The following is a 26,865-nucleotide window of genomic DNA, read 5'->3' on the forward strand; positions in this document are numbered from 1 at the left end:
TCTCCGGGACCAATCTAAGTTTTAAATTCTTCTCCTTTCTCTGTAGTTCCCATAAAGAGAGGGTTGCATCATGTTCATTTACTTTTTTTTCGATTGGCTCAAATCTTCCCCTTGTTTCCGCTGCAGTTTTTTTTGCACTTTCAGCAATCCTTCTTGTTTCAGAACTTTCTTGAATTAATTTATTTATAGAATCTGTGTTAGATGATACGCTTGCCGTGTTCAAGTCCAATCTTGCTGTCAATTCTGTCAACAGTTATCTGTATTCTATCAAAGGTTATAGCCAAATAACCAGAAAAAGGAAGCACAACTTGCTTAGGTTGATATGCAGTAGCTTTCCTTCATTTGAATGTAGCCAGTGAGCCGGAGGGTTTAGAGAGCCAATCGGGTGTCATCTTGTTTTGGCAATGATTCAGTCAGGTCACAGTAAGATTCAGCTATTGATGTTATGTACTGGAGCTGAGAGGAGGACATTTGTCAGTGTGTTATGTGATTGCTATCAAGGTGGTTGGGGTTTTTGTGTTCTTTCATTTAGTGAACTTGTTAAATGTAATAAAATTAAAGAAATGGTGCAAAGAGTTGACTGGTCACCCAGAAAGCCATGGAAAATAGTACTATTAAGGAAACATGGCTACAGTTATGAAGAAATATGTGAGAAGAATTGGAGATGATTTACATCCTACTTGCATTACACCTACCGTGAAACACCCAGTTAGTGTTATGATCTGGGGTCATATGACAGCAAAAGATGTGGGCAGAATTTGCGTCATTAATGGGAATGTAAATGCCCCAAAATACATATCCCAGACTTTAACCCAATCAAAAATCTACGGAGCCGACTAAAGAAACTTGTTAGTCAGAAGCAACCCAGCAATAAAACCCAATTAATAGAGGCAATAATTCAATTTTGGTTTCACATTTTTACAGATGCAAAACTAAAAACCTTGGTTCACTCCATGGGAAGGCTAAAGGTTGCCCAACTAAGTATTAACTGACATGGGGAGAATTTTTGTATATCTCATTTTTTTCTATGTGTTTCATGTTTCTTCTTTTTGACTGCTGTTGTAATAAATAATCCTTCATAAAAGTTATTGCATTACATTCTTTATTAAATTATCTTCTCATTCATATATAATTTTACTCCAAAAAAAAAGTGGTGTTATAAGCAATCATTGCCAAAACAAGATGACACCTGATTGGCTCTCTAAACACTCCGCAGCACACGGAAACGCCGTTTACCTTCCCGCTATAAAGCGGTCCCTATTTATCTACTTGCACTTAAGGGTGCTTTCGAACTGCTAGGTGGGCAGGAGCTGGGACCGAAAGACGGGAGCTCACCCCGCCGTGGGGATTTGAACCGCCAACCATGCGATCGGCAAGCCCTAGGCACTGAGGTTTTACCCACAGCGCCACCCGCGTCATTTTCCTCTTAGCCTTCTACTTTTCCCACTTTAGTGTTCCTTCCAAGGAAACTGCTCTCCTATTCCTGGAGCCCAAATTTTGCTCATTCATAACTTTTTCCAGTAGTATGGCATCCTTTTTGAACTTTACAGTGGTACCTCGGGTTAAGAACTTAATTCATTCCGGAGGTTCGTTCTTAACCTGAAGCACCACTTTAGCTAATGGGGCCTCCTGCTGCCGCCACGCCGCCAGAGCACGATTTCTGTTCTCATCCTGAAGCAAAGTTCTTAACACGAGGTACTATTTCTGGTTAGCGGAGTCTGTAACCTGAAGTGTATGTAACCTGAAGCGTCTGTAACCTGAGGTACCACTGTATAGCATAATTAGAATGTGATCACACCAGAAAGCCTTTGTTCTGGGACATGGTCTACAAATTCTTAAGGCTGCAACCTTCTGAATTCCCCAATGTAGAGAGAAACATAATTGGAAATATTAAGAAGAACTTAATATTCATTTATCTTCACATCTGTCCATCTTGAGGAGGCTCATCATCAAGTAGCAAACATGTTAAATAGCACTGCACAATAAAATATTAATTAAAACCCAGTCTTACCAACAGCCCCCACAAATCTGCTAAAAACAGCTTGGAGGGTTCCAAATGCCCTCTGGAATAAGACTTGCTGTCAAGAGGCTACTAGCAAGGGGGCAGATCATCCTTCTCCTGTGAAGGAGATTCAAAACACAGATGCCACTGTGAAAAAGGGCATCCTTTGAATAACCTCCTGCCACATCTGTGATGAAGGACTCTAAAGTAGGGCCTACAATGCAGTTATAAACAAGTAGCCAGATTTTCTGAGAGAAGGTGGTTCTTCAGTTACTCTGCACCCAGATGATTTAGAGCTTTAAAAAGGTAATGATCAGCATCGGGGGGGGGGGGGGGAACAAACTTGGTCCAAGAAGGAGCTGGGGGTCAATGCAGATATTTCAAGATTGTTGCCTGTGTGCTGTCGGTGGTCAACTCCTGTTGATAACCTACAAGTTGCATTATACTCCAGCTGCACTTTCTAAGAACTCTTTAAAATACAAGCTCATGCACTAACATGCCATATTATAAATATTTATTATTTACTGAATTTATATACCGCCCTATACCCGGGGGTCTCAGGGTGGTTCACAGAATAAAATCAAGATACCTGCCACATGAGCGAAATGATCAAACATCCGGCAATAAGGGACCATGGAAGAGGTTTCTCTCCAGCTAACTATCTGTCAGGTCTTCAGGTACCCAAATACAGACGGTCTTTTACCCTCGCCAGATTTAACGTTCTTCCTTCTGCCTTACTTCAGGGCAGATTTGAGGGTAAACCTTACACAGCACGGGTCTGTCCTTGTGGCTCGTTGGAAGTTGAAACTGCCTCACATGTACTATTACGTTGTCGTCTTTACGAGGATATACGTTTGACTTTTATTACACCTGTTTGGCAAAAGTCCAGGAAAGATTCGGAATACCATAGTTTAAAACTACTGCTAGAGGACAAGAATCCCAAGACTACATTAAGTGTAGCTAAATTCTGTGCATCTGCAATCAATCGCAGGAAGCAAGTGGTAGCCCATAATGACCAAACCCCTAAATGTTAATTACTGGGGACACGCTAACAATCAATTTTAATTTTTGTATTTAGAGCCTTGTTATATTCATATTGCCCCTAGTATTTCTGATATTTTTTATGATCTGTGTTATTGTGTGTGTTGATGCTGGTCTGTGACCCTATTAATAAATTCAATTCAATTCAATTCAATTCAAGATACCTACCACAAAATATCTAATAAAAATACATTTTAAAAGGACAGAGGATGTAAATCGGATCAAACAAAGGCCTGGTTTAAAAGGAACCTTTTTGCCTGGCGCCCAAAGGTGTATAATGAAGGCACCAGTCAAACTTCCCTGGGGAGAGCATTCCACAGATGGGGAGCCACTGCAGAAAAGGCCCATTCTCATGTTGCCACCCTCTGGACCTCTCAAGGAGGCGAAACACGAAGAAGGGCCTCAGAAGATGATTTCAGGGTTTGTGTAGGTTCATTTGGAAAGATGCAGCCCTTGAGGTATTGTAGTTCTGAAGTAACTAAGATAATTAAGGTGCCTAGAATCATAGAATCGGAAGAGACCACAAGGGCCATCGAGTCCAACCCCCTGCCAAGCCTAGATATACAACTGAACACATTTCCTAAGGAAGTAACCATTTTATCAGTCATATTGTCCTTTGTCACTTACTTTCACATTTCGCTTACCTCTGAAAAGAACACAGAGAGGATAACTAGACTGATCCAGTGAATAACTCCAGCAAACTGTGATGCATTTGAAACTGAAATTAAATAAAGATTATTATGAAGCATCATTTTGGTTTCCCAGCATGCAAGTTGCACATTATACATAATGAACCAAACATTCTGAAGCCTGCCTTGATTAAGGCTGACCCCCCAGGAGACTGTGGGCCAAATCTGGGTTGGGAGAGAAGGGACAAAATGATGAAAGAAGTGAACTCCCCACCAATTGCAGAAACACTGGTAAATATTCACAGCTAGTACACAACATTAGAGATATAGGCTCAGTCGAGACATAACACCAATTGTGGTTTTTATTAACAATCATTTAGAATGCACACCTTGGTTTAAGCTTCACTAAAGCTTAACATGATTTACAGTTACTTGTCTGCTTCCATTTTCCATCTTCTCAACTCTCCCATCTCTGAGCCTCCAGCACATATTCTCCCCTACTGGCACAGGATCAGACATTTCACCTCCGTTTTCAATTAGCTGCAATTAGCATTATTGTCCAAACCAAACTGTGGTTAATCTGAACTATGGTTTATTGAAACAAATCAGGTTTATAAACTATGGTTCCAAGTTTGGCTTCTTTCAGTAAACAAGTCCAAGATTCGGGATTCAAAAGGTACCAAAAGTAGAATATAAGAGCCAAGAATGAATTAAAGTCACTCAACGCCCATGACTGCATGTGATGCTCAGCCAAATGATGGTTTAGTTTGCATGCACTGTCTTGCAGGAAGAAGACTGCGGTTGCTATGCTCATCCATGGTCCTTTACCTCAGCACAGAAAGCTCTGGTTTAGGGTTGGAACTCAGGATTGTGGTTAATCTCCTTAACCATGATTTGTAGTCAGTAATAAAGTGGATACGTGCTCCTCCTTGGAAGCCAGCATGCTTGTGTCATTACATGATGTGTGAACCAGGCCACATGCCATGAGACTGATCTACAATTTGACCTGCATTAAGCCTTCCTTTGTCCTCATGTAGAGTGTAGGAAAGGCATATTACTAAACAACCATGTTTAATTCTGGATGTAGGTGGGGGAGGAAGAGAACATGCCATGTTTTGGACTTGCTGTTTTGAGGTTCTGTATCTGGTGCCAGAGAAGAAGCCAAAAAGCCTGGTAAACCGTTCAGTGCCTGCGTGTGATGGATTAGTAGCTTGGAGGGAGGACTCAGGAAAGCGACAATAAGCACAGTTTATCATTATTTACCATGATCACAGTGCAATACATCCCATGAGAGAAAAGATATTGGCCTTACATAGTGGTACCTCGGGTTAAGAACTTAATTCGTCCTGGAGCTCCGTTCTTAACCTGAAGCACCACTTTAGCTAATGGGTCCTCCCGTTCCCGCCGGAGCACGATTTCTGTTCTCATCCTGAAGCAAAGTTCTTAACCCGAGGTAATATTTCTGGCTTAGCGGAGTCTGTAACCTGAAGCGTATGTAACCTGAGGTATCACTGTATCTGGCTGCATGAAAGGAAAACTCCAAGTTAGCCATCTGCCAGCACAAAGCAGACCTTAGAAAACACCCTGGACTCTTGCTGTGATGCAAGTCTCTCTCAGGAGCCTTTAGGTAGACCAATTTCCCCTCTTTATGTTGAAAATGTTTCATGTGTAGTAAAGTGTTAAAATAACTTTGGGAATACATACGAGTTTTGTTTTCTTCTCAATAAGGAAAAAAACTTCAAGTTTTCAGTGTTGTGTGCAGGCACAGAAAAATGCAAAACTGTAGCAGAATATTAATCTGTTTGAGTGAAACACAGTATTTCACTTTTAGGTTTGTTTTGTTTTTTAAATCCTGTAACTCCACTACCTATGCAATGTTGCACTGACACATTCATAGCCCTGTCTCCATATTGTGAAATGCTAAGAGAAAGAAGGAAAAAACCTCAGCTACATTGTACATTTTCAGCAACATCCTGATGGCTGCAATAAGGGAAATGGGAAAATGCTATCAACAAGGCAGCAACCCATATGTTGGAAGGAATAAAGGAATGTGCAACATTCTGTCTGCCCTCTTGTGTTCAACTAAAGATGTGCAGACTGGACAACATGCAAGACAATAAAATATTTTTATTGCACCCCCCCTACTCCAAGCCAGTTCTGACTGTGAATGCTAATGGGTATTCTAAAGAGCCATACAATGAAAAGATTATCAGTTTCAATATTTACTTATTCATTCTATTTTTGACATTTATAGGCTGCCCTGTAACAAGTGTTCTCTGGGCAGCTTACAGAAAACAAAAAAGTTTAATAAATAAATAAAAGGACTAATAAAATAAAAAGTGGTGTAGCATTAAAAACTGACTAAAAATGAATATTGAGATTAAAAATAAAGCGCAAATAATAACACAAAAGGCTGGAACTAATTTAAAAACTACAGCGAGATTTATACAGCCTGGGATTTTTTTTAAGGTCTTCATCTGGTATTAGAAAGACATGAACGTATGCTCTAGGGTGAGGCTTCCTAGAGAGGACATTCTACAACAACTGGGGGTGCCGGCATTGAAAAGGTCACCAGCCTATAGCCACCAGGCTCCCTTAGTGAGGAAACCCAATGAATGGCCTCTGGTGATGACTGCAGAGTCTGGGGTAGATGTATATGGGAAGAGGCAAAATCCCATTCTAAAAGCCTCATTAATGAAGGCCACTTTAGGTCTTCACACAACTTTATGAAAAAATCTCAATTTCCAGAAGCAATTTCTCGAAATTCGAACATTTCGGTTTTCGAAGGCCGAAAACCCGGAAGTAACTGCTTCTGTTTTTGAACACTTTTCAGAAGTCGAACGCGCTATTGAGTTTTCCATAAGTAAATGCTTCTGGAAGTAAATGCTTCAGTTTTTGAACGTTTCGGAGGTCAAATGGTCTTCCAGAACGGATTACATTCGAAAACCAAGGTACCACTGTACATTGGTTGTCAAGTTAGTTTATAGATTTTTGAATTAGTTTAACAACGTTATTTTATATATTTTGTATACATTTATAGTACAATCACATCTTACAGAGGAATGGAGAAGAGTATTGGCTGGCTGAAATTCTGAATGTAAGCATTTCATATTGCAACATTCTCTGATGGGCAAAATCTTGAGTGGCAGAAAATTTCAGAAAAAGAAATGTTCTTTCCACATAAAGCTCCCTGCACTTAGAAAAACAGAAAAAATCTATTCTACTCCCAGATGTACTGTGTGAAAGAGTGACCCTATGCAGTTGAAGGACAGCTGGTTGAAATTCTGCAGGTTAATGCCAGCAAAGCAGAGAGCTTAACATTTCTTTTAATGCTGGGCTTTCCCTCTCAGCACACTGGTTCTGGGATGCTGTCGTGAAATCTCGCAGGGCCATCCAAGTTCCCATGAGATTTCATGTGAGCATCCCTAGCCTTCCAGATCAGTCTTGTACAGCTGTCTAGGAATGGGAGACTGGGTCTGAAGGCTCCCGTCCTCCACTGAAAAAAATCCCTTTATTCCACTGTCGCAGTTTCCCATGTGTATATCCCTCCACACATATTTCTTGAATTTCCAAGTTCAAACAGAGCAAAACCTTTTTTGGAAAAGGTATAGAAGCAACACCCTTTCCCAAACAACAGCATCCATGGCTTTAGTCCTAGATTTCAAACCAGATGCTTTCATTACTAGGGCTGGCCAATGTGCATTGATACATTTGTCCAAAACCCGGTATGAAACTCACATCGTGATAACCAGTTTCATAATAATAACCTGGAAATCAAGATTTCTGCAGCTGGCTCAGCTCTCCCCTGCCTCCTGCAGGCGGCGGCAAACCACAAGGGCAGGTGGCTGACGAAAGCTACCAGTCTGCCTGGGAACTTTCCGAAGAGCACAGACACCTACAGGGAACTTTCCTCTGTAATGTAGGCAGCATGTTTAACCCTCCTTCCTCACTTCTGCCCGTCTCTCTCTGCGTGTGGCTCCCCCACCATGCCTCTCATCATGTCAGCTCTGAAGGCTGGCATTCCCCGCAGGCTCTGTGTTCCTACAAATGCATGGTGCAGTGGGGGGGGGGGCTCTTCAAGCGAGCAACTATTACAAGTGCCAATGAGACACGGAAGGAGCAGAAAGGGCGATGAAAGTCGGTTTGGGGAGGAGAAAGGGAACGTTTGAATGGGTGGGCATGATGGTTGTTTTGAGTCTTATTTGGGTGGGAAGCAGGTAAGAGTTTATCTAAAGGTCGTCTGGCGTAGCAAAAGTTAAGAGTGGACTTGGGGGTTAGGTGGCACTTAGGGAGAGCTGTGCGTGTATTGGGGGAGTCAGGCTGTATTTGGCAGCAACATCCCAGTGTTAGGACGGCTGGCGAGTCCAATAAGTTGTTGCAATATCAGATAGTGTCTATCGAGGTATTTGGAGATTAAAATTCCTTCCCTGAGCCTGTGCTTTCCAGAATACAAAGACGTTAGGTTTAGGTTTTAGTTGCCTTGTTTAATGTACTTTTAATGTGTCATATGCTTTTAATTTGAAATATACTAGCAGGCAGTGGCTTGTGAGGGTGGATGGGGAGGGCTTCTCAGGCTTTGAGAAGGTGGTGGTGGGGCTCTTGGACCCTCCCGCCAGTAAATTTATGGTGGTTTAAGTAGAAGGGGAAGAAATGGAGACAGTGAGAGATTTTACTTTCTTGGGTTCCATGATCACTGCAGATGGTGACAGCAGTCACGAAATTAAAAGACGCCTGCTTCTTGGCAGAAAAGCAATGACAAACCTAGACAGCATCTTAAAAAGCAGAGACATCACCTTGCCAACAAAGGTCTGTATAGTTAAAGCTATGGTTTTCCCAGTAGTGATGTATGGAAGTGAAAGCTGGACCATAAAGAAGGCTGATCGCCGAAGAATGGATGCTTTTGAATTCTGGTGCTGGAGGAGACTTGAGAGTCCCATGGACTGCAAGAAGATCCAACCTCTCCATTCTGAAGGAAATCAGCCCTGAGTGCTCACTGGAAGGACAGATCGTGAAGCTGAGGCTCCAATACTTTGGCCACCTCATGAGAAGAGAAGACTCCCTGGAAAAGACCCTGATGTTGGGAAAGATGGAGGGCACAAGGAGAAGGGGACGACAGAGGACGAGATGGTGGAACAGTGTTCTCGAAGCTACAAACATGAGTCTGACCAAACTGCGGGAGGCAGTGGAAGACAGAAGTGCCTGGGGTGCTCTGGTCCATGGGGTCATGAAGAGTCAGACACGACTAAACAACTAAACAACAACCAAGTAGAGGACACTTTCACCCCGATGTGGCTCCCTTTTATTACACACATAGCCCAACAGGACAACAACAAGAACCCACCAACAGCATATGAATCAATATGACTAACTTGACCCAAGAACCCCACACACCCTCATACACACAAACAGATCCCACTGCAGTCAACTGAAGGCAGGCCACCACGCTCTGGGGCCCCCAACCTCTCTCAATGCCAATGAAAATTAATAAATGGATATAAAGAATGAAAGTTTACTACCCACCTCCCTTCTCTCTCCTCCCCCAACCTTATACTGTATTCCACATTAAAGTCTCACGTCGAATATAACTGATCTATATTGTTGTTTAGTCGTTTAGTCGTGTCCGACTCTTCGTGACCCCCTGGACCAGAGCACGCCAGGCCCTCCTGTCTTCCACTGCCTCCCGCAGTTTGGTCAAACTCATGCTGGTTGAAAAATATGGTATGTGAGGCGGGAGGGGAGTTTTTACCCTTTTTTACATATACTATATTTGCTACATAAATGATTTGGCAAACCTCCCCCTAAACGATAACAAATTGATAAAAAGCAAGAAGAGAAAAAGAGAACGGAATTATATTTATGGATTAATATAAAAATAGAACTGTGTGAGAACACTGAAATGATTTAAAGCATCTAACTTCCACTGGACGGCAATTCGGATTATGGCCTTAGAAGACCTGGCGGGACGCCAGATTGTTAAGAGATCTAAGAATTGGAAGGAGAGCTGGAATTTCGCCCAGAGCTACGGCGGGAAACCAGATTACTCCCTTACCCAGACACAAACAACAAAGATGGCGTAATGACGCAGCTTGAATTTCAGCAGAAGAAGAGCAAGATTGGAAAAGCGGAAGAAGAGATGCTCCTGCAGGACATGATTAGAACAATGAAGAAGTAAATGGGAAAATAAACATCTCACACAGAGAATTTACAGGATACAGAACTCTCCTGGCGGGGAAAAAATCTTTTTATTAAATATCTCAACACGAATGGAAGTCAAGAACTCTGTAGCTAAGATCAGGACTTAATGCAACTGGATTAACTAAGATTTTGGAAGCAGGAGGAAATAAGAACTTTGCATCCCAAAACCCAGCACACAGGAAGTCACTCAAAAATTATAATTGGCTGTATAATTGATCTATATTGGATGGGAATGGTAATATGATATTGATAAAATGTGGCTGTTATTGGAGTTTAATAATTGAAAACTAATAAAAATAATTATTTTTAAAAAGAATATTAGGGGGCGGGCAGGGTAAGCATGACTTTGTCTTCCAATGAGGACAAGACCATATTAAGAATGAACATAAGATTTTAGCTAGAGTTCATTCATTTTCAGCATTGTAATCTTGTTATATATAAAAATGGCCTAGACATTCTGTTATTGCACCTGTAACCTAGTTTTCAGGCACCATGTGGCACCTAGATTGTCTAACTGAGTTTCTAACACCAATCTGTTACCAGGTCAAGTTCAAAGTGTTACTATAGACATATAAAGCCCATAACAGAACAGTAATATATTCTCCAGAATTCTTTAATGGTTTAGTCAAGCATGCAATCAGAGTAAAATTTCATTTAATTATAGACATCAAATTAAAAAAAATAATAATTCAGTATTTCCCCAGATTAATATAAGCTCCAGCCTCATTTCAGACAACTTGATACAGTGCTACCTCAGGTTAAGTACTTAATTCGTTTCGGAGGTCCATACTTAACCTGAAACTGTTCTTAACCTGAAGCACCACTTTAGCTAATGGGGCCTCCTGCTGCTGCCGCGCCGCCGGAGCACAATTTCTGTTCTCATCCTGAAGCAAAGTTCTTAAACTGAAGCACTATTTCTGGGTTAGCGGATTCTGTAACCTGAAGCGTATGTAACCTGAAGCGTATGTAACCCGAGGTACCACTGTATATTGAAATACTGCAATGTTTAGCTGGTGATATATTGCAATGTTGAAAATCATATTACCCAGCCCTATTAATTACTCTGGAAGACCAACAAACCCCATAGTGCTGCCGGTGGGGGGGGGGGGGAGAATTCAAATGTACATCTGAATGGGACAGGTGGGGAGACAGTGGGTAATGTTAGCTCTGGGATGAGCCCCAAAGGAATATCAGCACATCAGAGGTTCACAAAATTCCATACACTTCATACCTCATACAATCTAGACCAGGCTTCCCCAACCTCGGCCCTCCAGATGTTTGGAGACTACAGTTCCCATCATCCCTGGCCACTGGTCCTGCTAGCTAGGGATCATGGGAGTTGTAGGCCAAAAACATCTGGAGGGCCGAGGTTGAGGAAGCCTGATCTAGACACTATTCCCAAGCTATTTCCACCCACCCACCTGCAACCCATAGTGCATTAGCCTCAATATAATTGCCAAAAGTTTCAGGAAAAAGAAAAACCTGCTACTCACACTGGAGAAGCTTTATATCTATTAGGAGTTCCAGAGTCAGCAGGACCACCACCAATACTACACAGGCTACCAGGAAACTGTTGAGACTTGCACTGAGCAAAAATACCTGCCACACAGCAGCTCGCCTCCCACAGCACGGCTTAAGCCAGTTAGATCTGAAGAAAGAAAAAGAGGGGGAAGAAGGGAAGAAAAGCGACAGGAAAAAAGGAAGATAGGTAAAGAGTAACAGGACAGAAACTGTACAGCTGTCTGTATGAGCAGAAGGAATCTCATTCGAAAAACACCCTCTGAATACTCATATTTTCTGTTTGGTCAACCTATACAATACAAAGAATAAGTATGAATCTCTGGGTACATTTTACATTACAGGTGAAATTCTTGTTTAGACAAGCCTACCTAGATGCTTATAAGGTTGAGGTAATTTTAATCTTTTAGTATTTTAATTTTCGTATGTTTTTAAGTATGGTTGAAAATTTTTATTAATTGTATTGTTTTACCTTTTTGTCAGCCATTTTACAATCAAGTGGTATATAAATTTTGTAAAGTAATAATAATAATAATAATAATAATAATAATAATAATAATAATAAACAACAACAACAACAACCAACTCTTACTGGAATGATGAATGCCTGTTTTCTTTTATTTCTTTGTATTTGCTCCGCAAGTAGCACAGAACTGGACACCTGGCAAATCAAAGCTTCCATATAAAAATACTATTCCTTTTCAGAGGGATAGCTGTGCTAGTCTGTTGCCCATATCTACATCAGACCACGTGTAGAGATGCTAAGACTCCAACACCCACCATCTCTGGTCATCAGCCAGGCTGGCTTAGGCTGATGGATTCCAGTAACATCTAAAGGGCCACAGATTTCCCCATTAGAGGGAAACTGCGAAACAAAAGGAGTAACATCACCATACAGAACAATCTTCTTTTAAAAGGTTCTAAATGCCACTACAGATGTGCTGTGTTATGAAAATCATAGAATTGTAGAGTTGGAAGGGACCCTGGGGGTCATCTAGTCCAACCCCCTGCAATGCAGCAATCTATTTGCCCAACCTGGATCTCAAACCCATGACTCTGAGACGAAGAGTCTCATGTTCCACCAACTGAGCCACCCCACTAGGGTTAGGAGCATCGATGTTTCCATTTTCTAAATTCACAGCTTCTTGACAAGACGTTTTAAATTTAAACTGAGCAACTACTTGGGTTCTGTAAATGATCTTACTAGCACTACATTATTGCTTTTGTCTTTTCTCTACATTTCATACCATTTTCATGAGTGGTACCTCGGGTTAAGAACTTAATTTGTTCGGGAGGTCCGTTCTTAACCTGAAACTGTTCTTAACCTGAAGCACCACTTTAGCTAATGGGGCCTCCCCATTTCTGTTCTCGTCCTGAAGCAAAGTTCTTAACCCGAGGTACTACTTCTGGGTTAGCAGAGTCTGTAACCTGAAGTGTCTGTAACCCGAGATGTTTGTAATCCGAGGTACCACTGTACAACTCTGCTGTTTAACTCTTGACTTTTCCTATAAATTTCCCAGAATGGACAGCAGAGGGCAGAGATGCATGTCTTTACAGAGATTATAGAATATAACATTTTAATTTCAATCTGACTGGGACAGGTTTTGCAAAAAAAATTGAGAGCAGTAATGGAACTGGCACAGGTTTGTATTGCCAATGATAAAAGATGTGTTTAGAGCCAGAAGTGCCTGGAAAAACCTTACTTTATTGTTTCCTTACATAGAGTCATGTTTGCCATTCATCAGAAGTGTTCGAAGTTATATATAAATATTTAAAAAGCTTGTATTATCTAAACACATTTAACAGCAAAACAGCAGAAAAGTACAAATTTAAAAGAGTCACCAGCCACTATCAAACTACAGCAAACATTTTCAAGAAGAAAAATATTCTGTTGGCATAGAAGAAAGAGGTGGCCAAGGATGGGCTTTACTCCTGCAGAATCATTCCACTTTGGGGCAAAGGAGCATTCATTCAAATGAAACTTTAAATAAAGCCCATGAATTAGAATAGAGTCTGAGGTTAAAAACCAACAGCATGCCACCACAAAACAGTCAAGAGGGCAACCTCCTGGCTGCAAAGACCAAAAGCTAAAACATGACAGACACATCACAACTGGTTGAAGTTGTCCATGTGGTGACAGTAATTCTAAGGGAGGGGGAAACTTTGAGCAACAGAGAGATGGTCAAGAGGTTAAGCTCGCCAAATCCCAGGTACTTCTGGGAACATGTTCCTGAAGCGAAAGATGCAGCCCTCAGCTGAAAGTATTATATTGACCTCCCACCGCCCTTAAATCAGTTCTTGAGTGACATGCCTGCGTTCAACCACACATAAATCATGCTACTTGGTTTAAAATGTAGGAGAGAATACTGATACAGGCAAAACAATGATTCACACAAAAGGGCTGGTCAGCATGCTATGGGTGCCACAAAGAAACATTTTAAAAAAGCACATGCCACATAAGGCGGCCAATCCTGTCACAGTAAGGTAAAGGTAAAGGGACCCCTGACCATTAGGTCCAGTCGTGGCCGACTCTGGGGTTGCGTCGCTCATCTCGCTTTACAGGCCGAGGGAGCCGGCGTACAGCTTCCGAGCAACGGGAGCTCACCTTGTCGCGGGGGTTCGAACCGCCAACCTTCTGATCGGCAAGTCCTAGGCTCTGTGGTTTAACCCTCAGTGCCACCCGCGTCCTGTCACAGTACAAAGGTTGTTTATCTGCAGTGGCTCAGAAAACACTAAAGCGAGATTTTCTCCACAACACCACAAGTCTGTGGTGTGTAGAGGGAAGGCTGCCTGGACCACTTGGCAAGGCTCTGTGTAATAGCTCACCCCTTGACAACAGCTGTATTTATGGATGGCACAAGAACATACAAACATGCCTCACATGCGGTTGGACTCCTGGGTCCATCTAGCTCAGTATTGCCTACACTGACTGGCAGTGGCTCTCCAGGACTTCAGACCAGGAAACCATCCAGTTTCGACCTGGAGATCCCAGGGATTGAACCGGGGACAGTCTGCTTGCAAAGCCTGCCCTCTGCCACTGAGGTCGGGCCCGGTTCCATCTTACAGCATAGATTAAAAGGGAGAGCTAAGTTGTAGTAATATTTTTATTCCGTTCTTCCCCCAGGAGCTCTCCACACACCTTCTAATCCTCAAAACAATGATCCAGTAAGGTAGGTTAGGCTGAGAGGTAGCAGCCAGCTTCAGGCAACCACTGAGCTTTGTACAAGTCAAAATGTGATCCATCACAGCACTCTGTCAATGTAACCTGAAATGAGCAACACAGGAAGAGAACACATTTTTTGCCCACTGACTCCTCTAACTAGACGCAATTCTCCAGGGTTTCATGGTCCTTCCCAATACTTTTAAACTTGAGGTGAACTTAGGACCTTCTGGATGCAGAGCATTTGCTGTACCAATGAACTAGCAGTTCTCCAATTCTGGAAATGGATGGCATTGGCCCCGGAGAGGCATTTTCTGGAATAATGTAACCCTGCACCAGGGCACTCACTACCTATAGCAGGGGTCCTCAAACTTTTTAAACAGGGGGCCAGTCCACTGTCCCTCAGACACTGCTGGGAGCCAGACTATAGTTTGGGGGGAAAATATAAATGAATTCCTATGCACACTGCACATATTTTATTTGTGGTGCACAAAAACAGGAAAAAAATACAATATTTACAATATACTTTAAGGGCATTGCACATGGTGACATTATGGGCACTAGCCAATTTGCTCTGTTCTGCCAGAAATGTAAGGATCTTCTTCTGCAGAACGTGAACATTTTCAAGAAGATATATTTGGATTAAATGCAGTGCAGTTGCTCTAAGAGTGAAGACTTGGAAGAGGCAGCACAGGCAGAGCTTGGCCATCACAACTAGGAGCTGTTGAGAGCCTTCTCCTCCATGAATTGGTCCAATCCAGCAACTTCCAGTTAACTTGGTGCTGTGTGTGTGTGTTCTTTCCATGGGCTTGGAAGTATGTGATGATCGGGGGGGGGGGGTTTCACTTGTGTTACACGCACGTCTTTGGAGAATAAACTCTGATTGCAAGAAATGTTCAAAGGAGGAAGAAAGAAGGAGAAGGAGGATGAGAAGTGTGTGTAAAGGGGGGAGAGGAAAGGCTGGGTCCACTTAAAGGGAGAGGCTCTTGGAGATTTCTGAAACCCTGACTGTTGGGAGGTGAAGAAAGTGACCGGTTAAGGGGATCTCCTTGCCCCCTGGCCACGGGCAAAGGCGAAGACTGCAAGCGCTGCCGACCAGAAGGGGAAGCTACGATGGAAGGAGCAGCCCTCGCCGGGATCCTGCAGAGAAACCATGGAGGAGGCCTCGGCTCTGCCGGAGGCGGGCGATGGCCAGTGCAGGTCTCTTCCCCCTCAGTGCAAGCAGGGGCAACTCCCAGGTTAAGGCTCGGTGTACTGATTCCCCTCAGAGTCCAGGCGACTTTGGCTTGGGGATTTGCAGGAAAGGAAGTGGGTCTCCAGGTAATCATCTCTCTCTTAAGGCAGGCTGTAAATGCACAGGAGAGCATGACGGCATGACGACTCCCCTTCTCTCCTGTTCCTGCGATTTCGCAGGGAACGGGAGAATGAAAAGCAAAATGTGGCGCTCGAAGCCAAATGACTGTTGAGGGAATAGTTGAGTAAGAAACTGCCTTTGCGCAAGAAAGACGAAGAAAAGGAAACCGGGGAAAGAAAGGGAAGCGAGAGGAGCGGCTTTTCGGTTGAAACTGCCAGGAAACAAAGCAGGGAGGGCGGGAAGTGCAAAGCGAACCGGGGAAAAGAAGCTGCTTAGCAAGGCGACAGGAAGAAAGGAGCGTGGAGTGAGAGAAAACCTCGGGGTTCAGTCCACAACAGCCTCGCCGCTCCTGGGGCTCCTCCGTGCCTCGTCAAGCTAGAGCAGCCTTTCTCCCGGCCGATGAGGCTTCGCCTTCCCTGGCCCTTCGCATGTTCCCTGGCGCCACCCACCATGTTCCTGTGCCGCTAAAGTTTTGGGCCAAGACCCGTTAGACAGCAGCGGGTTCTGCAACTGCCGGGCGGACCAGGTTCAGGACCCTGGCGGGCCGCATCTGGCCCGTGGACCGTAGTTTGAGGATCCCTGACCTACAGCTTGCATGAAACTGTTATAATAAAAAAGGGCTGCTGTTTGACAGTCCTGTTATAAATGTTTAGTTATGATAGTGGCTGGATTCAGATGACCATCACAGCTTAAAAAGCAGAAATATAAATGAGTTGCTTTGCACAAGCAAAGAAACAATCCCAGAAGCCCCAGCTTCCTACTGTATCTGAACTGGGAAACTATGGTCAGTAGCTTCCAAGGAAGCAAGGACACTAAAAAAAAAGTCTTTAAAATATAACGAGTGGGAAAGGTCAGGAATGCCACTATAAAAGAGAAGGAAGAAAAGCACATCTTTCAACATTTGTCTCTGTGTAAAGCCAATCTGTTACCAGCTCAGATTTTTTGTAATACACTAGTATTTAAATGAATGTTCAACATGGAACAAGAGTGGGACAGGATTACCATATTTCTTTGGTAATGAGCCATGACAAACACTTCAACTCAAGCTGCTAACAGCTGCCCCTGTTTCCGCTTCCTTGCCTTGGGGGGGGGGGGTCCTCTACTCCAACGTGCCGCATTGTGGCATATTAACAGGTACACAGTTTTGCTCAGTATGATTTGAAGATCACAAAACAGAAAAGAAACAGGTCACTTAAGGATGGACAGATGGAAGCCCAACCCTTCAGTGTAAAAAATGATTTTAAGGAGATGAGGATGCCTGAGGATGTCTGAGGAGACCTAGGAGTTGTTTGCCACAGGAGCACATGGATGAATTTGAGTATTTTAAGAGGATTATCATTTCACGTTTACTAATTCATGTCATCTGTATACTCATAGTGATCCCATTTTTCAGTTCACAGGCTTATGCAGCCAAAATATCAACAAACCACGCATGACGGTATAAGCCAACTTGGCGGTTGGGGGGAACACTCCTAAAAGCAGCCCAGCGAGAACAGAGGGGACTCCATGGCTACAGAACGCTGGCTGCTGAAGTGAGAGGGGGAATGCAATAGGGTATCTAGAAAAATAAGTCAAGTCATTGTCTGGATAGGTCATTTCAAGCATTTTCCACTTTAGTTGCCATATTCCATGTTCTCCCAAATCTGGGCAACCAAATTTGGAAAGTCACAAGAGGGGTTTTCTCACTGTCTTCCCTGCAAATGATGCAGCATGGATCCAGAAATCCTATCAGCATTTCCCTCCAGCTGAAAACCCTTAGCAAAATACTAGTTGGCATATTTATAGGACCTTTCTTGCAAAACTGACCCAACTGCGTGATCTGCTTTAGGTTACAGGACAAGAATGAAACTAAGATTGACAATTAACAAACATTAGGCACTTGCCACCAGGAAGATAGGTTAAAACGAAGGTCAGATATAGGCTTACAGACTATATGCAGTTGTCCAAAATTTAGCCTGTTTCACTCCTTGTTATTATTTAATGTGTATACAGCCCTTCATCCACAGTTCACAACACAAAAATACAAAATGAGAACATAAGAATTCAGGTTAAAAGCAAAAGAATAAAAACATTTCTAACTCAAGGTTGGGGGAATGAAATTGCCTCCTCTCCCCCAATGAAATAAGGCCCAAGTTTATAATAAGTATGAACTCCTGTTTTTGCTGGAACATTTTGTTTCAGGGTAGATAGGTTACTGCCCAAGCACAGCTACACTCAAACTCTAGATTTCTCACGAGCAGTAGCAATCACTTCTCTTTCAAAACACGGATTCAAAATGAACCTGGAAGTCCCTTCTCCAGATAGTGGGTGAGACACTCTTCACTTAAAACTACAATGAACAAACCAAGCACTATGGCTGCCAGTGCTCCCATCACTCATTGGCTGAACATTGGCTTGCTTTTGTCTAGCTCTACAAGAGTGAGGGACTTCCATTTTAAAAGAAAACCAAAGTATGGAACAGCCTGAGTGAAAACTGGCCAACCGACAGTTTGCTGACTCCATTCACATCAAAATATGTCCTTGGGGATCAATGCGAGAGCTGCTTAAGAAATCCAAGCCTTTAATGCAGCTGTGACTGGGCACTGCAGGGCCCATACCACAAGAAATGCTGACTGGGGGGAGCAGTGGGGGCACCAGAAGAGAGGGGTGGTTGTACACAAGAATGGAATGGCTGGAACCCTGAACAGAAGCCCTCCATGCTGCAAGGCAGAAGGGGGCAGATAAGGCAGGCACCAGGCTGGTTCGCCAGTGTGACCACGCAGCCCTGATCTTCCCACCCCCAGTCACATTGGTGTTGGGAGGGTGCCCCTTCCATGCCATACAGGACGCCACTGAGTAATATTGGATTTAACCTCCAAGTGCCTATCAATGTAAGCGCTAGAAGCTGCTTAGCACAGCAGCTAAAGGAATGAGCTCTGAATTAGGAAGCTACTAGTAGTGACTCCCGCATGTCGATCAAGAGGCAAGCCACCCTCTTGGCCTCTTTCCTCCACCCCAACTGCAGTAGGGAATAAAAATAACCTATTTTGCAGGATTCACGTAGGATAATTACATCAGGATAACATATGCAAAGCACTTTGAACAATAAAAATGCTCTGTATTACACTATTCAGTTTTTTTCGTATCCTTGAACTTATGCTTCAGCATTCTTCTGAATAAACATTGCTTTTTTGGGGGGGGGCGGATTATTTGCCCCTGATAATTCAAAACATTTCTTGTTCAGAAACATAACCGTTTGAAGCATGTACTGTAAACACAATGTTAACACAGTATGCAGGAAAGTCGCCTCAGTTAAATACAGAAAAAGTGTCTAGATATGTCAGTTTTATTCCTGAGCATCTTCATTCCTGACATTATGTTGGCAACCTCAAAGCAGTTGGAATCTCTCATACCAAAATTCCACTTGGACAGCAGCACTGCATGTATTGGGATGTCAACTCACCACACCAGTTAAGGAGCCTTAAAACCTTTCAAGGAAGGTGGTGGCGAGGAGCCCAAGATGAGTGGGAACTTTTCACAGGATAATTTTCCAAGTGGAGACTTCTTAACAACAGGCCCCAATTTACTGACTGTGGCATCCTTCTGGATAGGCTCTCTTGAGTTGAGGGTCTGAATTGTGATTCTACTCCTACTTGGAAAGCCGTTCCAGAAAGTGTTGACTATTGCTCTGCCTCATGGCACCGAGGATACGTTGTCCAACAGGGTAGTTTTATCCGTTACGCTTCTTAAGGTCTATATGAAGCCACTGGGAGACACTACCCAGGCGCTGTCAATATGCAATGACACGAAGCTCTACCTTTCCTTTTCATGCAACCCAGGTGGAGCCAGTAAGCATTCTAAACCAGTGCTTAAAGCTCATAATGATGGGGTTTTAATCTGGTTTAGTATTTTAACTTTTGTGTGTTTTAAAGTATGGTTGTGAATTTTTCCCCACTTTACTGTTTTATTTCTTTGTAAACAGCTTTGAGCTGGTTTTTTTTTCTTTTGTAAAAATCAAACGGTGTACAAATCTTATGAAATAAATAAATAAAAATAATGGACTGTATGAGGGCCAATATACAGAGGTTCAATCAGACAAGATGGAGGTACAGTTTCTGGTTTGTTCGTCTACCCAGTTAGGTGGTTTTAGACTGTTTTGGATCAGATTGCACTCCCTGTAAAAGGAAAAGATTCAGAGTGTGGCGGTACCCTTAGATCCAGCACTGTCACTCGAGGTATAGATGGACTATTATTCCTTTTCTTTTTTAAAAAAATATTAAATTTCTGTACCACCCTTCATCCGAAGATCACAGGGCGGTTTACAATACAAATTGTAATGAGGAGATTAATGAGAGCTGGCAGATATAAACTTATCACACCAGTATTTTGTCACGGCTTCCAGTCGGAGGCTGTATGGTTCTGAACACCAGTTTCTGGAAAGGGAAGGAGGGGAGAGGGGTCTTGCGCTTGAATCCTGCGTGCTGGTTTTCCATTGGGGCATCTGCTGGGCCACTGAGAGAACAGGATGCTGGCCTAACCCAGCAGACTCTTCTTATGTTCTTACTAAAGAGTGGGCTGCAAGTTGCCTTGATCTTATTGGGGGGGGGGGATAGAAATGTTTCAAATGGGTGACCCATTGGTAAGTATACCGAGGGTCTTGCATAAATTTTGGAGTTTGGTCAAGTAGCAGGCTTTAAGTTAAACAAAAATAAAACAAAAATGATGGCAAAAAATATGGCAGAACAACAAAATAAGGATTTACAACAAAAAACAGAATTGTCAATAGAGAAAAAAGTGAAATATTTGGGAGTATGGCTGACAGCAAAAATATAAACTTTTTAAAGATAACTATATTAACACTTGGGAAAAAATAAAGAGAAATCTGAAGGTATGGGGGAGGATGAATTTCTCACTGTGGGGAAGGATATTAGTAGGAAAAATGAATGTATTGCTAATAATGTTATTTTCGTTCCAGTTGATCCCAGGAGTCAGTGGAACAGGACACTTAAAACAGAAAGATATTTCTAAATTTATCTGGCAGGCGAAGAAACCGAGGATAAAGTATAAATTGTTAACTGACACTAAAGAAAGATCCCTGCCAGATCTAAAATTATATTATGAGGCGTCCTGTCTTTGCTGGCTACGGGAGTGGATTGATTTAAAGAATGTGGATATTCTGGACTTAGACGGTCACAATAATAGATGTGGTTGGCATGCATATCTATGGTATGAAAAGACAAAAGCGTGTAAGGGTCCGTAATCAATTTACTTGGTGTGGGAGAAATATAAAAACTTATTGGAACAGAAAACACCTTGGTGGATCTGGAAGCAATGTCTGTGAAAAAACTTAATGCAAAAAGTGAGTGGGCAACTTATAAAAGAGTTGCTATCTGAAGCAGAAGATCAATTGAGAATAAAAAATTTGAGGACGTAAGACATTTGGTGACAAGACTGGCTGCAATATCACTAATCAAATGAAGTGTGTATGAAGGATAAAAGGAATGGTTTTAATACAGAAACTTCAAGGTCTGAAAAAGAACTATTGGAGAATAATGTTAAACTGATTTAAAAAATGTATAAACTACTGTTAGAATGGTATACTAAAGAAGAAGTGGTGAAATCAGTAATGATACAATGGGCAAGGGTAACTGGACCTAATATACAACTGGCATGATGGAGAAAAATATGGAGGGAAGATTTAAAACTTACAGCATGTTGTATGTTGAAAGATATTTATATGAAAGTGATGTATCATTGGTACCTCCTACTAAACTAGCAAAAATGTATAGAACTGCTACAGATACATGTTGGAAGTGTAAAGAGAAGGAAGGCACATTTTACCACTTGTGGTGGATGTGCAAAAAAACAAAAGCATATTGGGAAATGATTTATAATGAGTTGAAAAAAAATGTTTAAAATAACTTTTGTAAAAAAACCTGAAACTTTCTTACTAGGAATTTTAGGTCCAGAAATACCTAAGAATCAGAAGAGACTATTTATGTGTGCTACAACAGCTGCGCATATGCCACTTTCCCAAAGATGGAAGGAGGACAATTTACCTACAAAAGAAGAATGGCCAATAAAGATGATGGACTCTGCCGAATTGGCGAAAATGACCGGGAAAATCAGAGATCAAGAGGATACTCAATTTAACACAGAATGGGGATTTTTTTTAAGTTACTTAAAAGAACACTATAAACAATTGAAAACATTGGCAGGATTTTAAAAACACTTGCAATGAAGCAAGAATTATGATAAAATTGAGATTTAAGAAACTATGGAGAATACGATACAATGCAGTTTGAAAAGAATATCTGGAGAAACCATGGAGGTGTGGAGGGAAGTTTGGGGATTCTGAGAATCCTATTTGTAAAATGATTATGATTTGTGTATGATGACAAATGTTAAAAGTGAAAATGAATTTTTAATTTATTTTTTTTAAAAAAGAAAGGTTTCAAATAAATATGTCATTTTGCACTTACCCTTCTCTTTGGTACTCCTCGTCCAAATTTGACAAGAGTTGGGAACCTGCTACAGACAGATCTAGCGCAGCTAGTGGTAAATCCCGATAAGCAAAATTAACAAGCTGTACAGGTGCTATGCTTTTGCTCTCTTCTTCTATTTGCTGAGATATTATTTCAACTTCTGAAATTCCGCCTTCTATAGGAGACCTAAACAAATAAAGTCAACAGAAATGAGAAACAAAAAACAGAACACACATGATCACCAAAAATGGCAAGCTATATACCACAACTGGCACCACTCAAATTTTATTTTATATAACAATAAGCTGTGCAATCATCCTTTGTAATGCAGCACAGAGAATATAAACAGGGTTATCTACTTTTTAAAATAATATTTATTACTTTTAAACACTACAAAAAAGGGGAAAAAAAGAAAAAAGACAAGACAAGACAATACAATATAAAAAGATTACACAATACTAACGCAATAAACAAAACAAAACAAAACAAAAACAGTTTAACACACATCATACAATTTCAGTATCTTATCTTCCATTCACTTGTTTCAACGACCTCCTCACACCTCCCTTTTTGTATTCCACTTCTATTAATTGTTTCAGCAATTCCTTTCCATCTTCCTCTATTTTCTGACCTATAATTATCTTAACATATTCTAACCTTATTTTTCCTTTAATACTCTAATAATCTATTTATACCTAATTCCTTATAACATTTCTACTAAAGCCATATAACTTCATTCCAACATTTTTCTAACATTCATTAATTTTACAATATTTCTATAAATAGTCTTTAAACTTTTTTCCAATCTTCTTCCACCGACTCTTCTCCCTGGTCTCGGATTCTGCCAGTCATTTCCGCCAATTCCATATAGTCCATCAACCTGGTGATCTTCTGTCCGATGCTCTTAGCTCTTTTCCAAGTCCCTTCTGCAGATCTTCTTCATATTTATACAAAAACTTTACTTTGTCTTCTACCGATCTTATTTTTATTTTCCTTCCTTTAAAGCTGAAGAATTGACCTTGGGGAAACTCCCACCTAAAGATGATTTTATTCCTTCTCAGCAGGGCAACCAAATCTCCGTAGTTAGACCTAAGATCCAAAAGGTATTTCGGGACGTCTTTAAAAATTTCCACTCTTGGCTGTTGTACTTCTAGGTTCTTCTGGTAGTGCCAACAGTCTCTTATTCTGTTCTTCTCTTTTTCCCTCCTCTTCCAAATCTGAAGGCCCTCACAGTTTTAAACTCTTCTTGACCCAGATCCAAGTCCCCAAAATCAGCAAATTCCTGTGTGAAGAAGTCTATCAAACTTTCCTTCTCCACTTCAGGTAGGGCTCTGATCCTCAAATTCGTCTGTTTTTCTTTAAATTCAATCATAGCAAGTGTCGACTTATGGTCATCAAGTTGCCTCTGTAAGGCTGGGGCTCTCTCTCTCTCACCAATTGTGTTACTTTGCATTCAGCAGCAACGGCTTTCTCCCTAGCTTCCTCCGCAGTCTGCCGTATCAAAGTAGATTCCTGTATCAATTTCTGGATTGTTTCTGTATTGATATTCACCTTTTGTCTCAGATTATTTATACTTTCTGTATTTAAGTCAATTTTAATAGTTGCAGTGTCCACTTTCGCCTTTGTCATATCTATTTTCTTGTTAAGCTGTTCCAGTGAATCACTTATCTTACTTAATGCAACCGCTAAGGCCTCTTCTGTCGACATTCCTCTTGATTTTGAATATACTGTTACAAAAGCAATAGCGGAAGAAGCAGGGGGGCCTGATATTGAGGCTCTCCTAGATTGCTGCCAAGTCCTCCCAGACCTTAATGTTTTTTCAGGAATTGACTAGTCCGTTTTTTCCTTTCCATTTGCCATAACACTTAACCGATTCAAGGTCAGTCCCAGAGTCTCACAGCTTTTTATCTTGCAGCCGGAAATTCCCCAGCCCAGCTCTTGTAACAGTTTCAAAAGCTTCCTCTAGGGGGAAACAGTTTCTGTTTATATTAGTCAATAATGTCCTCTTTTAAACACAGCTCAAACAATGAAGTTAGTTTCAATTTTCAGTTACTTTTACTCCTTTTTAAAAGCAGACGGAGACAGTAGAAACAATGTATTTCTCTTATTAGCTAGCTGTCAAGGAGCGTTCTAATCGCTGTCAGTGAGCCTTCCAAAGAACGTCAGTCCTGCTAGCAGCCCGTTTCCAGGGTCTGAGTGGCGGTATTTTAACTCTCTTCGCTCTCTCCCGCAGGCATATTCAGTTCACAACTTCCCCCCCTCTTCTCCTGCCTCCAAGGGGGGGTTTAATGTTCTTTACCGATGGAAATTTAGTCCTTTACAATAGGCTTTCCAAGGCTTCAGCTTGCAGCCTCAATGCTTCAGTCTATTTACAAAAGGGGAAGGCGGACTTCCTGTATTGAACCTCCCTGTTACGATACCAAATTAGACTTTTAGAAATCCAATTCTCCCGCTTCAGCTCTACTCATGGGTAATTACTTTAAAATCAAATTGTCCACAGGAAAAAGTCAGCGCTCTCCGGCAACAGCTATGCGGCTTCGCTCCGTGGAAGAAGCAGACGATTCGAAGCACCGCGCCGCTCACCCCACGTTGCTCCGGACCCCCGAAACCGGGTTTCCCCGCGAGTAGGGGAGGCGCAAAAGGTGCCCGCCGAATCCCACGCTCACAGGCTTCTCCCGCCTGTGATTTTTTGTGGGTCTCCGCCTTCGCCGTGACGGCCAGACCCAAATTCCCACGGGGCAAATTCCTCCCGATCAGATGAATTCAGCCATTACCGGAGGCACCAACCCGGGTTATCTACTTATACATATACAGTAATTCTTTCTGCATAGCCATCAAAAGAGAGAGCACCACTCGTGGAGGAGGGCAAAATATTATCCAAGATATGAGACTGAAGCCTCTGCTTGAAAATATTCCTGTGAATGGACACAGAATGTACAAATGTATCAGGGCACTCAGTTTTAATCTCAAAAGGTCTGAGGTGATGCAAGATCTGTTCTAGATGATGGTGGTTAATGGAACTATCATGAGTAAACGGTGTCTATGTCTTACATGCTACTCTAGTCATTGGGCTCAGGTAAAGGAACTGAAGGCTCAGGACACAATTTGAAAGTCCTTATTTGGAAGTATAGAGGCCTCTTGGCAAATTAAGATGGTGGGCAGCTGGAGTTTGCGCTTTTGAGGGCACCCACCTGCCCTGAAATCAAACTAAAAAGAAAAAGGTAAAGCTTAAAAAAGGGAGGGGCAGGCAAGGGGCCTGGACTCAGCAGACCCGGGGCTTCAGCCCCACCAACACCACCCATGGGGACATTCATTACGTGTCCTCAAAAACAGTTCAGTGATCTACATATACAAAAATATATCTTATATATCTTATTTTACATGCAACAGAACTGATGAGAAAGCTGAGGAGAGCTGCACACGGGGCCCTATGAGGGAGGGATGCGATTCCCCATAAATCCAGGCCAAAGCCTCTCTTCCAGTTTGACCCACACTGGGATGTAGTTACAGATTTATAATTCGATATTATATGAGAAAATGCATGAAAGCATCTTCCAGTGTCCTAAAAGCAGCCATGGAGGGAGTAATATAGACTGGGGCTGGGATGCTGGGGGAGGAGGGCAATTCTTTAACACCTGATTTACATCACACACACACACAAAAACACACACCACTGGAGCAGGGAAGGAGAGGTACCCCAAATTCTCTCCTCCCCCCCCCCACACTTAATAGCAGATCAAGCAGTTGAAATTTAAAATTGGAGATACGCTACAGGGAACAGCACCCCACCCTATCAGATGCTTTAAAGACAGATACCAGAAGACTCAATCATAAATCTTCAGCATGAACTCCAGTTTGGGCTCCAATAACACAGGGTAGCTTTTTAGGGGTTTTTAAAGCAACTGCTGGGTGTTTTGTGCAGATTTTCTCAAGGGAAGGGGAGAGGAGGGAAAAGAAAATAGTGACTATAAAAAGGCATGATTATTTCCTTAGGGAAGCAGCCACAAGAATGTTTTGTATCCCAACGCCCCAACTTTTCCTTTATAATTTGGCTGCAGACATTCCTCTCTGAAGCAGGTGATCAAAATCCTCTATTGATTTAAGTAACATGGACAATCATCTGTATAATATTAATAGCTCTCATGTTCCACACAAGGGGCAGAAATTATGCAAGAACCTTAACCAGATACAGTACTTCGTTTGGAGAAACTAGAAAACTAGAAAAAGGAGGAGCCAATCAGAGCACAAGGTGTTTTGTTTCTTTAACCATCTGTGTTCCTAGATTACAGTGGAGAAGAGAACAGTGCCTGGATTACATAGGAAGAGCAGATTAGAAAAGTAGAAATTCAACAGGGGCACTTTTAAAAAGCACGTGTTTTTTTAAAAAAACCGAAAACAAGAAGTCACCTGTACTCTAGCTAAGTACCGTAGATTCTGGCGTATTAGGTGACTGGGCGTATTAGACGACCCCCCAAATTAGCAGCTGCAATTTGGGGATTTGT

General features: G+C 42.0%; 1 protein-coding gene across 5 annotated transcripts in view; it reads right to left on the bottom strand.

Moving 5' to 3' along the window:
• Positions 1–26,865, bottom strand: part of TMEM266 (transmembrane protein 266) — a 98,178-nt gene that overhangs the window by 32,835 nt on the left and 38,478 nt on the right. For 4 of the 5 annotated variants that reach the window (XM_081876323.1, XM_081876320.1, XM_081876321.1 and 1 more), the window contains exons 3-5: positions 22,361–22,549; positions 11,361–11,515; positions 3,688–3,761 (exon numbers count right to left, since the gene is read on the bottom strand). In XM_081876323.1, coding sequence (XP_081732449.1) covers positions 3,688–3,761; positions 11,361–11,515; positions 22,361–22,549 — 418 coding nt within the window. The remainder of the gene's footprint in view (positions 1–3,687; positions 3,762–11,360; positions 11,516–22,360; positions 22,550–26,865) is intronic. The other variant, XM_081876322.1, reaches the window with a different exon arrangement.

Source organism: Podarcis erhardii (genome assembly GCF_964252035.2).
Source record: "Podarcis erhardii genome assembly, chromosome: 9".
In the NCBI taxonomy this organism is placed as follows: Eukaryota; Metazoa; Chordata; class Lepidosauria; order Squamata; family Lacertidae; genus Podarcis; species Podarcis erhardii.